The 12,051-nt window shown below is 42.3% G+C and overlaps 1 protein-coding gene across 2 annotated transcripts in view; it reads right to left on the bottom strand.

Moving 5' to 3' along the window:
- The window catches only part of RERG (RAS like estrogen regulated growth inhibitor), a 97,523-nt gene extending 92,587 nt beyond the window's left edge, over window positions 1-4,936 (bottom strand). The window contains exons 1-2 of one of the 2 annotated variants that reach the window (XM_008505919.2): window positions 4,899-4,936; window positions 3,105-3,282 (exon numbers count right to left, since the gene is read on the bottom strand). In XM_008505919.2, coding sequence (XP_008504141.1) covers window positions 3,105-3,165 — 61 coding nt within the window. In that variant the 5' untranslated portion in view covers window positions 3,166-3,282; window positions 4,899-4,936. Of the gene's footprint in view, window positions 1-3,104; window positions 3,283-4,898 lie in introns of those variants that run through there. The other variant, XM_008505920.2, reaches the window with a different exon arrangement.
- Between the last annotated feature and the right edge of the window lie 7,115 nt (window positions 4,937-12,051).

Raw genomic sequence — 12,051 nt, 5'->3', positions numbered from 1 at the left:
AGCTACATTAAGTTAAAAAAACAAAACCAAACAACAACAACAAAAAAAAAAAGGCAAACCCAAAACAAAACAACAAAAAAAGCCCAAAATAAACTAAAAAAACAGGACAGGTTGATCTGCAATTCTGCTGGCTTCCTCCAGCAGATGGGGAAGACAAGGCAAAGAAAGAGAACAGTAGAAAGGTGACACTCAGACTTGCTCTTCCCTGTTGTTTGCTTTTTAAACCTTTGAACCAAGGGAACTTGACAAGCAGCATGAAAAGTGGAGAAAAGTTTTGCTTTCCCTAGCTTTAACTCTCTTGAGATGCTATCACTATTCTGACTTAGGAACAGTGTTCTGGTTTCCCACCTCATGCTGGAGAAGGTTTTAGATTAGTTAGGAGGAAGTACTTGGTAGAACAAAGAATCTTTCACCCCATGATACAGATGTCTAGCATTAACAATGAGATTAAGATGTTCTTCAGCTCTCAGTAATGCTAACAGTTCTATTCACTTTCATGGTGTGCTTTAATTCTCCACTTATCCTGAAGTACAATACTTCTTTTTTCATAGCTGCTTTGTCTTACTGACCCAAAGTCCTGGTCAGGGACTGGAAGAGGAGCCTTTGCAGGATATTACAATACACATCTGTAATTTCACAGATGTTGTCAGGTGGTGAAGCAACTTGCAGATTAAGAACCTAATGCCTGGCTCTTCCTCAGTAAATGAAGATGAGCCAAGAAAGCAAGCCAGTGACTAGATTTTGGCTTGACTTTCTGGCAATTACAGTGGCCTTATTTATCACCCAGTGTCTCCTTTTCATCACATGTATTGAGCGTGCTCCAGCGTTCTGCCTTGCATTCCTGCTTCCAGAGTCTGGCTTATCTTTAAGCTGTCTGTCCAACCCTACTCTCGTAACTTATGGCCACAGGATCCTGTCTCAGCCATGTATTACAAACTGGTAACAGGGATAGGGAATTACACAGCTATGCTAAAAAAAGGCACTATCCACACTAATCTGGCAGGGTACTTATCCTCCAAACCCAGCTATCTGGGGACTTCATGTAACAGCATTTACACAGCTCCCACTGCTGCTACTGTTGGCTACAGGCAAACAGGTATTTTCAGGCACAGCACCCCCTTCCCCCCACTTATTTGTCTGGAGTTGGTAGAGCTCTCAAAACTGGATCCTTTTATAGGAATGTATAAAGGGGGCTTTTCATTAGCAAGCTGGAAATTTTGGGGGCACAGCTGCTGCTCTGTCTAGGTGGCTGACAGCACTTTAGTCTCTCCGCCCCCTTAGATCCACCCTGTTGTGCTGGACACTTATATGCACCTTCATTTCCACAGAGAGTCACACATGTGGTCACAATCAGAAAGAGGGGTCCTTAGTCATACTTTATGTAATATTTCCTTGCATCTCAAAGGGGAAAAAGAATTTTAAAAAAAAGAGGAGGAGGATTCTGAAGGACTAGGATGCTTTTACTGGCTTTTCATTAAAAATCAGCTCCCACCTAATTACAGGACTACAGGAAAACAGCCATAAAAATCCCACTCTATGAGTCTACAAAAAGGACTAAACAGGCAAAAAAGGCTCTCGTTGAGCCTATGCTGGTGAGGTATTTTAAATGAGGACTTCAGTAGTAGTTTTGTATGTTTTTAAATTCAAGTTCTCACATCATTAGGGATATCAAGGGTAAAGGGAGTCTTTTGGTGTTTCAGTTTTCCTGCAAATAATTCAACATCCTCTTGCATTATTTTGAATCTAGCCAAAAGACAGGACAACCATGGAAACCATCAACCAAACGTGACACAAACCAAAAGATTAACCACTGAAGTTATTCACAAAACCTGGACATGACAGCAAAAGACAAATACAAAATAGGGGTGGGGTGAGCACAAGAGGAGAGAAGGAACAGTTTAAACTTATCCCATTATATTATCAGCATTCCCTTAGGTATTTTATTCAAGAAGATAGAATTTAATCTGTGCTGTCTTTGTATTATGAGTGGTATCATCTCTAACAATCTCTGCCTCACATACACCTTTTTTCCCCAAGGCTGACAGAGCTACTTCACTGATAGTGTTCTGGTAAAATGCCTTCTGGGTAAACATGATCTTGAATCAACCCATTCTGAAGTAATGGACTATAACACATTCATGGGCAAGAACCTTGGCATTTCCAATAAAAGAGCTACTTCAGAGAACAAGAGCTGGCTGACAGCAGCTGAAAGTCTCACCTAATGTTCTTACCAGTATGTCCTACCCCCTGGCTTCTCTTGTGCAGAATTCTCTAAAATAAACAGTATCTTAGAGTTTCTATTCTGCCATAAGGAGATTGATTGTAATTATACTCTTATTTCCTCATTCCTATGGTACAAGGATATATTAGAGTGGTCCTGGAGCTGTCAGATAAACACCAAAACACCAAACTGCCTGCAAAAGGCTGAAACCCTTACATTATGCTTCTTGTCTCGCCACAGGGAAGTCTGCCTGTAGATAAGGATTTTTAACATTTATGCCTCCCCCTTGTGTTTCTACCATATAAACTCACCAGACTATGTTTATTTCTCAAAAGATCTCTACAAGTGCAAATGTTACACATTGGACTTCATTGGTTTCCTGGTAAATATTTAAATCCAAGTGTGTACTGAGAATGAAAATTATTTGAGTTGCTGAGTCTAAAATTTCCCTCTGAAATCAACCAGAATTACAGCCATTACAGAAGTCATCCAATATTTCACAGAGGATAACTGATCTTAAGAGATAGGGAGTGTAATATAAATGCCTTCATCTAGTACAAACTATGAAGAGGCAAATTAAAAATTAGTAATTCTGTTTGGATTGAAAAAGGAATCTTGCCACTTCACGAGAAGCTGGGTTGAGTTAAGGTGGGAAGTTTTTTGTTCTTTATTGTTGTTCGAGTTTTTTTAAAGCAAAAAAGTTTTTTTTCTGGAGAACTTAGAGAAATAGTGTAGAAAACAAGAGAGAAACCCTGGCCTGATCCTGACCTTCTTGACAAGAATAAGGTCACAATTGATTTTTTGCACAAAGAGTTTGTCTGCACAGAAGGAGGAAAGAGTTACCTGATAAGAGGCAGAGGGAAAAAAAAAATCAGCAACGTACCTGACTTGCCCACACCAGCTCGACCAAAGATGGCCAGCTTCACTTCTGCGCTCTTAGCCATGCTGGAAGGAATGGACTGGCAGCAAATTCACTTGATTATCAAAAGTGAAGCAGAAGAACTATTCCCAGCTTCTGTCTTCAGCTTCACCATGTTATTGACATGACATCAGTGAAGAGCCTGGGGAAGAAAACCATGAGGATGGAGCTGAGAGAAACCAGGCCCTCCCTCATCTCTTTCCTCTCCCCCACATTTTTCTTTTTTTTAATAATCGTGATAATCAAGGCTACACTTGCTCTTTACACAATGAGGTAGCACCGCTGACACATTTGGCCTTGTTCACGCAAAACCTACCTTCAGCTTTCTAGATCTTGCTGCTTGTTTCACACTGGTACTGTAATACTGCAACTACTATGACATTGTACTTAACCCAAAGAATGTGTCTTGCAACTCCGCATAAGGTTATTTATTCTTTCTTCCTGTCAGTTGCATCTGCTTATATTTACTCTATTTCCCTCAACTCTAATGAATTATGACTACTTGCTAACACTGGATAGCTGCAGATAGCTGATCTTTCCTCAAGCCCTCCAGTTCCAGAAATGTTTCAGTTGCTCAGCTGCAGTTGCATAAAAACCCTTAAGCACTGGTACCTTGCCCATTCTCTTAACAAATCAGCATGCAGAAGTTATCTAGTGCTCCTTGTTTAAGCTGCCTCAGCTCGTACATAAACAGTTGGCAAAGTGTGGGATTAGAAAAAGGATGCCAGAATTTCTGGTAATACACTTTTAACAGGCCACACAGGATTTATCTATATTCATAGCTTTGCTGCATGACCTTGAGCAAGCCACCTGACTACTCATTGCCTTGATTTCTCAACCTGCACAGTAAAAAAAATGTAACAGCACCCATCATTGTAAAATGCTTTAAGATCTTGGGTGAAAAACGTCACCTGTGACGATAACACTCAGCCCAGACTAATACCTCAAAATTGAGTCTCCTTTTAAAACAGGGTAGAACTCTCCTTATAAATGCGACCTGAAACAGTTTGCTGTCATGCTAACGTGTCCACTTTACCCAGAGATTCCCACAGCGACTTAGGAAGCTCTAGTGGAATACCACCCGCTCTGCCGCAAAACACAATTCAAACACATTTCTTAAAATAAAACCCAGGGGGTTTTGCCCATGAGAAACATCTTGTAAAAAGAAAGATACCTTACACAGAGATGAGTCCCACAGTAATTCTGAGGTCTTTTGACCTTTTGGCAGTGATTCATTTTGCCTAACAGTAACTATCAGACGGCGCTCACTTCGCACGAAAGGCTACAAACGCCGAGCGTTCCAGGAGCTTGGACCACCCCGCTGGGTGGGTACGAGGGGGACATCGCTCTTTCCCTTCCACGAAAGATTCCGCTCGCCTGCTGTACCTGACCCAGCGCCTTAGGGCTCCAAGCGCACCCCCCCGCAGCCGCCTGCGGCACGGCTGCTCCGCACTCCGCCCGTCCCTGCCCGGCAGGTATCTCTTACACTTCTGTGTAGATCCTGATTCATTATCCCCCCGCCCCGTACCTTCGGGTGGGCTCCGCTTCTTCTCCGGGTCCCGGCAGGTGCCGCCCGCCCGGCGCAGGCTGTCTCCCGCCGCTCCCCGGCACCGCCGCTCCCCGGCACCGCGCCGCGGACCCCGTGTCCCCCGCGCCGCATCTTCCCACTCGCGCTCCACCCCACGCCCCGAGCTCCCTCCCTCCGCTCCTCCCCGCGCCCCTGCCGAAGAAGCTTCGCGCCGCCCGCCCTGCGCTCACCTCCTCGCGAGCAGCGCGGAGGGGCCGCGCTCGGCGGTACCCACGCTGCGCCACGGCACTGAAAGAGGGGAGGTGCGGCCCGGCCCGGCCCAACCCGGCCCAGCCCAGCCCAGCCCCGGGCACTCCCGCCGGCGGTAGCGGGGAGGCAGCGGCTCCCTCCGCGGCCCTGCGGTGCCCCCTGACGGCCGCCGGCAGCACCACTCACCACTCCCGCCCCGCTCAATGGTGCCCGGGGAGGGTCTGGGGAGCTCCGCGGTCCTGGGAGCTGAGGAGGGGGACAAGGAGGCGTCGTGTCCTCCTTGTTGATTTTTCACAGCGTTACCCGGTACCCAGCGAGGTCTCCGAGAGGAGGGAGCTCAGCCCTGTAATTTGGAGTGTTTGGCTGTAGCGCAGCCTTTAATTATGTGGGACAATGGCTGTTGTTCACATGCATAAATTTTGGCTGAGGCCACTTCTGCTCGGTAGTTTAGTGTAACCTCTCAAGCACTCTCTTTCCCTTCCTCTAATTTGCTTAGTGCTGCTCGCCACTCCCTCTCTTTATAGAGTCCCATCATATCCTGCTAAGTGACAGTGAGGTCAGTTTCATCAGACTGCTTTCCTGCAGCAGCATCTTTTTACAGAGAGCCCTTCCTCCCTACATCCCAATATTGCTTATGGCAAAGGAAAGTTTTTCAGTTATTTCAGTTTGAAAATGGGGAAAATGAACCGTGTAATTACACCAGTCCATCCAAGAGGCTGTTGTCAGAGCTGGGGATCAAGCTCTGAAATGGTAGGACCAAATTCATCAGAGAACTCTCACTTCCTTGTTTATTAAACTATCCAGTAACGTAAAGATGCATTAACAGCAGATGTGAACCAGGGCTAGAAAGCACTTAAAGTTCAGTGGATGTTCCTCCTCTGTTTCTATTCCAGACCAGATCTGAATGAGATATGAGATGAGTAAAAGAAACAGCATTCTCCTCACTGTCTTTCTTGATGCAATAATAAAAGTTGTGTTGGGATCCAAGTTGTGTTCCCTGATCCAAGTATCTCTGTAAGAGCACAACAAGCATATAGGAGGCAGTGTGACAGTCATGAGAAGACAGGAGCAACTACTATTCCTTCCAAGCTATGCCAGCTGCAGGCACTCACGAACAGAGCCTAAAATAGTTGTACAACATACAATTCAAAGGAAAAAAAAATAAATTAGAAGGCAAATGTGAAAGCAGTAGTGTGGTTCGTGCTTTACTTGTTAAAAATAAATGCTGAGGCTTTAAGCTTTCACTCTATGTTTGGTTAACATAATTTAGAGTAATTAGCTTTTCCATTCTCCTCAGAGACCAACTGGTAAGCATCTATTTTGCATGTGAGTAGACGTGTGGTCTTAAGGCCTGACATTTGGTTTGTGTCTATGGAATTCACCCTGCATAGGACTGTCAAATTAAATATGATAATGGGCTTTTTCAAAGCAGCAGATAATTTATTGGTCATTAAAAATACTAGTTGCTGTGTAGTCTGCTTGTGTTGAAGTATCTTACTGGTGCTAGGGCATAAGAAGTTAGTAAACACTAATCATAGCCAGAGGCAAGGGTTTCAGATGGCTGAGACCCATAGGGCTGGTCTAGGACCACTTTGCTGTTTGCTTTCTCTGTATTCACTGTGCTTCTCATACATAATATCTATGATGTGTTTGGGATTTTTTTTTTTTTCTATCCAAAATGCATTTTGAAGGCCTTAGGATTTAGTCTTATAGACCGAGGACCACCTTATTTTGTCATAAGCAGTGGTTTGCTAGGTCTTGTGGTGGACATGGTATATTTTCTCACTGGCTTTGGCAATCAGGTATTACTTATGGGTATTATTCTGACAGAGGTAATGAGATCAGAGTTTTCCTCTATCATGATCATCAAGTGACTGAAAGATGGGACAGATTCCTTTTCTGCCTTTCTGTCTTACAAAAATTTGGGATAAGGGAAGCAAAGCTTAAGATATCTGGGGTTTGATCCCAGGTGACTTGTGTGCTGTAAGGCCAAATTCAGCCATATCTGGTAGAAGTCAGGAGCACCACTTTCCCACCCTGTAATTTGTCTTACATTTCTCTCTCTTGTCACTCGTGCTTCACAGTCTTAATTATTTTTTTTTTTAAATAGCACTTTTGTGTATTTAAAAATACTCATCTTATTTTACCAGGAGAAGGAGCAGTCCTAACACAAGGATATACCTGGTTTATGGGAATTTTTGGCTGAAGGAGTTTGGGGTATACTCACTCCTTTTTACAACTTTCTTTTCTAAAGGTCTGGCCCTAGTCATGCTGTGAACAGTGAAGTTACAGCTGCAGGTCCATGGCTGTGTAGTTACAGCAGTGTCCATAACTTGGGCCTGCACCTTATGATGCAAAGATTAGAGCTGGGTTGGATCCCATCTTATTCACACCTGGCTTCATCCCTTTTGCTTTGGAAGATGCCCAAAACTGATTGACAGATGTATTTTAGAAAGGCTTGCAATTTTAAGTACCACTAAATAGAACTTTACTGGCTTACTAAGATATCTACAAGTTTCCATGGTCCAGAGACTTCTTTCTGGTCTGGGGCATGCTACTGGTTCACGATCAAACATTTCTACTGGCTTACTGTTTTCATCCTGGCTTCTTATTTTGTATTTTCTGAAGGTGTTTCTGTTGTGAAAGCCATAGGTAACTGCTTCCTGAAGGGTGGAAGAGAGGACTGGTGTGACACTGCAGGCATAGCAGTTAACACATGAATAAGATGTATGAACAGGAAAGGAATGCTGAAGGTGTGGTATTTTTTTTCCCAAAGCTGGAAATCTCATTATAGATGACAGTCTTGTGGGTTTCAACAATTTCCAAAGCAAGAATCAGGCACGGGGTTGGATGAGACTCATGAGGGAGGAGAAGATAAGAGAGACCTGATTTCATAGGCATTTAGGAGTCCCTGAGTCCCACAGGAATAGTGGCATTACATCTTCTGAGCACTTCTGTGCAGCTTACACAAACAAACACTTACAAAATGTGGAGCAGACTGTGCTGTGGGTGTCATGGATGAGGAAGCACTCCCCTGGTATGAGTCCTGAAGTAAGGAAGGAATTACTGAGATCATTAACACTGTCTTTGCTGCTGCTGTAGAAAAGCAGCCCAGGCCACAGTCAGGATTGCTCCAGAGCAGAGCACCCCTTATCAGAGCTGGATGCTTGTTTCAAAACGACAGCCCGTCACTGACTTGCTTTACTTTTCTGACTTTCCTTACAGCTCTCTCCTGAGAGCTGAAATGATATTTGATAACCAGTGGAAAAACTACCAAATAAATACCATGCTAACACAAATATTTGTAGATGTTACTAAAGTTTCACAGGGAAACATTGACTGTTTTCTTTATTTTCAAAGAATATCTTCCAAATGTTTTTGTGTTGGCTCTCAGCAATGTACATAAATCTGTTCCGTTATGCTAATCTAATGCTGTAAAAATATTTCAGCTTTGTCATTTAATTATGGATGAACTTTTCTGCTAGTTCGGTTTGTAGTCACTATGAAGTATTGCTGTTTTAAATTAATATTTCATTTTCTCATATTTTCCCTTGTGGCTCATAAAACACTGAGTATATAACGATGAATTTTCTTGAGTGTACACTATAGATTTATAACTTTTCCTTTTCAATTTTTCCGTACTTTGTAGAAGAAAATCAAATACATATTTTTAAGATTCAGGCCTTGTTATTTAATAAGTGATTATTTCTAATGTGGTAAATAAGATCACAATCCTGTGACCAGCTGTTTGTCTTCAGCCTTACACGGACAAGCTTAATGGAGTGGCCAAGGAAGCTACAGCTTCCCCCTTAGTATCACTTGAAGGTGAGCTGCAGAGGCACCCACAGAATCCAGGCTTCAATATTTTGTTCCATTTGGCTCCAAGAGGTGCCAGAAGAGGGCACTGGGATGGATATGGGATGCTCTCCACAGTATCTTGTGGACCTCACACATGCAAATGTCTCTATGCATTGTCCTAATGAGGGCCTTCTGTCTCAGTAAGCATCTGGCACGTTTGCCTGGAGATGTGCAAACACACAGCTTGGGTTTCTTGCAGCACCAAGATTTTTAAGAAGTATATTTCATAGTGATACATGTGCAAAATAGAGTGGTACAGTGCAATAGGGGTTGTGCTGAGTAGCAAAGCCTAAGTTCATGTTTTGTAACACATAGCTGAGAGGTACTCTTCATATTGCCCAAGTTAAAACACATAAATTCTGCTAATCTGTGTTTCTTGTCATGTGTGCCATTGATCAGGTTATATCCTGACAGTCTTCCCTTAAAAATGGGCAAGTTGTGACTCCATAGTCACAGGAATGTAGTAGTAACTGCACTGACTCCATCACAGTCTGGTAGGTTATTATTGGTTTTGCTCCTTGTTTAGAATTTGCTTTTCTGGAATTATTGTTTCTCTTTCCATACTTACACTGATTACAGAGATACCTTCTAATAGGTTTTTGTCACTGTAAAATTAATTTCTGTATAGCCCTAAAGAAAGCAGGGTGATTGTAACTCTCTTATACATATTTATACCTATTAAATACTTATTTACCTTAATACAAAAGAAGTCTACACCAAATTGAGTTTGGACGAAGAACTGAATCACCTACATAATCTTCTGTGAGCTAAGTAGTACTCCTCTGCTAGAGGGATCTGTGTTATGGTTTTAATAAAGTACATTGGTAGAATTAAAAACCACTGGTAACAGTTGCAACAAATTTTGTAACAAATGTGCAATATGAGAGTTTATTAATGAATGAGTTAAACTGATGTGTCATCCTAATTTCTCACAGATGTATTCATGTTCTTTGAAAGGACCAGTGGAAATTGTCATAAATTCATTTGCTATTCATGTTAATGAATGCTAGCTCTTATTCTTCCTCAATGGTATTATGATTGCAATCTGGATTGCCATAGGGACCCCACTGTAATTCATCATTTCTTCAGTGTTCAAATTCTCTGGTGGAACCAGATATTGGTGTCGACAACATCTGGAGTTTTACATCTCCGATCTTTTTTCCACCTCCTTCCCTCTGTTTAATCAAGAGATTGCAAAGGGGAAATTGCTGCCATTGTTAATAACCTCAAGAAACTGAATGACTGCTAGGACTTTGGAGGAGATGTAAACCTAGGCTGTGGGAGACAGAGGCCTGTTCACAGAAGTGAGACTGAGGAACATCTGCCTTAAACACACCGTAATGCCAGTCATCATGACATGCCTGGGGAGACACAAGGCCAGACTTCCATCTCCCATTATGAAGCCAAGCAGTGGATTTGACAGGGGATGGCCCTTCACAGGAGAATGTCTGGGTGGCCACTGTACATTTATATGTATGCATATAAACCTCATTTCCTTCACTGGGGCTGTTTAACATTGTACGAACCTGTTCTGTACTAGTATCAAGGAGAGAAGTAGGCTGCCCTGGATTTTAAATAGGAGTCTTTATCCATGCCTGAACAAATCCAGACTTGGTTCCTACCTAAGCCCTTCAGGTACTATCCCATTATCAGGGGTAGAGTTTAATTGAGCTCAGGGGTACACTGCAAAGGAAGTCTTGATTGTGAGCTATTCCTTGTATGACAATACACTGCTCTATGGGAGTGTGGCCATGGCCAATACCAATTAGACATGTCAGCCTGTGTCCTCACTAAAATGGCTTGATAACATGTACAGGCACTGCACAAATACAGGCCATAGCCACCTGCAAGATGGGGGTACAGGAGGCTGTCAGGGAGCATCTGTAGGCATAGCTGAAAGGGCTAACCCTGCAGTCCTGTGGCTATGATGAGGATAATTGTAGCAGTCCCAGCCACAGAGAAGATACGGTTATGTTTAGGAACACATCAGTGTGATAAAATTACAGCATTCTGCCTTGAAACAGTGTGGCTTTCATGGGTAGGGTACAGTCCTGTAAGTTTGGAGAGGACTGGATTTGGAACTCTTAGGGAGAAGAGGAAATTCAACTTGGCATCGTATACATTGTATGGGCTAAAGACAGGGGAAAGGGGAAAAAGCAAAGAAATGGTCTTCATGATAGTATTTTTTTAACTTTTCTGTCTAAACTATCCAGAACTGAAATGCTTCAATTTAGTTTACCCAGACCATTGCATTATGAGAAAATGAAATTTTATTTTTTTTTAAGTGAACCAATCTTCAATAACTTCCTCAACTTCTTATGAATTTCTATTTCTGTTTTTAAGAGGCAGAAATCCATTAATGTTTTTAAGTTCTAGAAATGTGATTTTTGTGGTGTCCTCTATCTTGTCTGTTGTGCTTGGGGGGAGCTCATTCATTATCTTCCTTAAAATCTAACCCCTAAAATTCCTCCTTCCCGTAATCTCTAAAATCAACCTGCTGAATGTTTGCCTACAAATATGTTGTGAACACTGGTTATCATGCTAAGTAATATTTTCAGTCTTTGTTTTTCTCCATCTATTCACATTCACCAGTTGCCTTCCAGGTCTATGAATGTCTTGTGGCAGGGAGCAAACTTTTGTGCATCCAAATGGCCTCTGCAAAATTACTGGATGACCTGTTTTCCATGAGGCTTGTGGACTCAAATCTGATTCATGCTCTCAGGGTTGTTGGGGACTGAATTATTTCTTCTGTCCTCCAGTGTGTGCTCAAACCATTAATTTTGCCTTGAAGTGAACCAGTGTGCTCCTTCTCTTTGGTGCTGCTTTGGAGAATGATATTCTGCCATATATATTGCCACTCCACAATATTTTTGGACAAGATCTGGAAGTTAGAAAAAAAACAACCCAAAAACCAAACCCTAACTATTTATATACTTGACTCCTGTGACGTTAGTGTCATCTAAATATTTTTTTTTTAATTCTTCCTGAATTCTTTATATATAAGGTTATGAAGGAATTCAAGCAGCCTCTGATTCTGTCCAGGGCACAACTGGTGAAGGAAATGAGCTCTTAGCATTATAGCAGCAATTTGGAGCTGGTAACAGACACTGAGCATTTCTGTCATTGCTATGACTGTAAGACATGAGGTGATAGCTCTAGTGGATAATCTGTCTTCATCTGGAAACCATTATTGCTAATCAAGCTAGCTTTTGTGTACTTATTACTATTATCAAATTACTTATCAAAGTTTCTGTGAACTACTTTCTGAGACTATGT

This window comes from Calypte anna, chromosome 1 (genome assembly GCF_003957555.1).
Source record: "Calypte anna isolate BGI_N300 chromosome 1, bCalAnn1_v1.p, whole genome shotgun sequence".
Lineage (NCBI taxonomy): Eukaryota > Metazoa > Chordata > Aves > Apodiformes > Trochilidae > Calypte > Calypte anna.
Note: the sequence above shows the minus strand (reverse complement) of the source record. Positions and strands in the feature narration are given on the sequence as shown.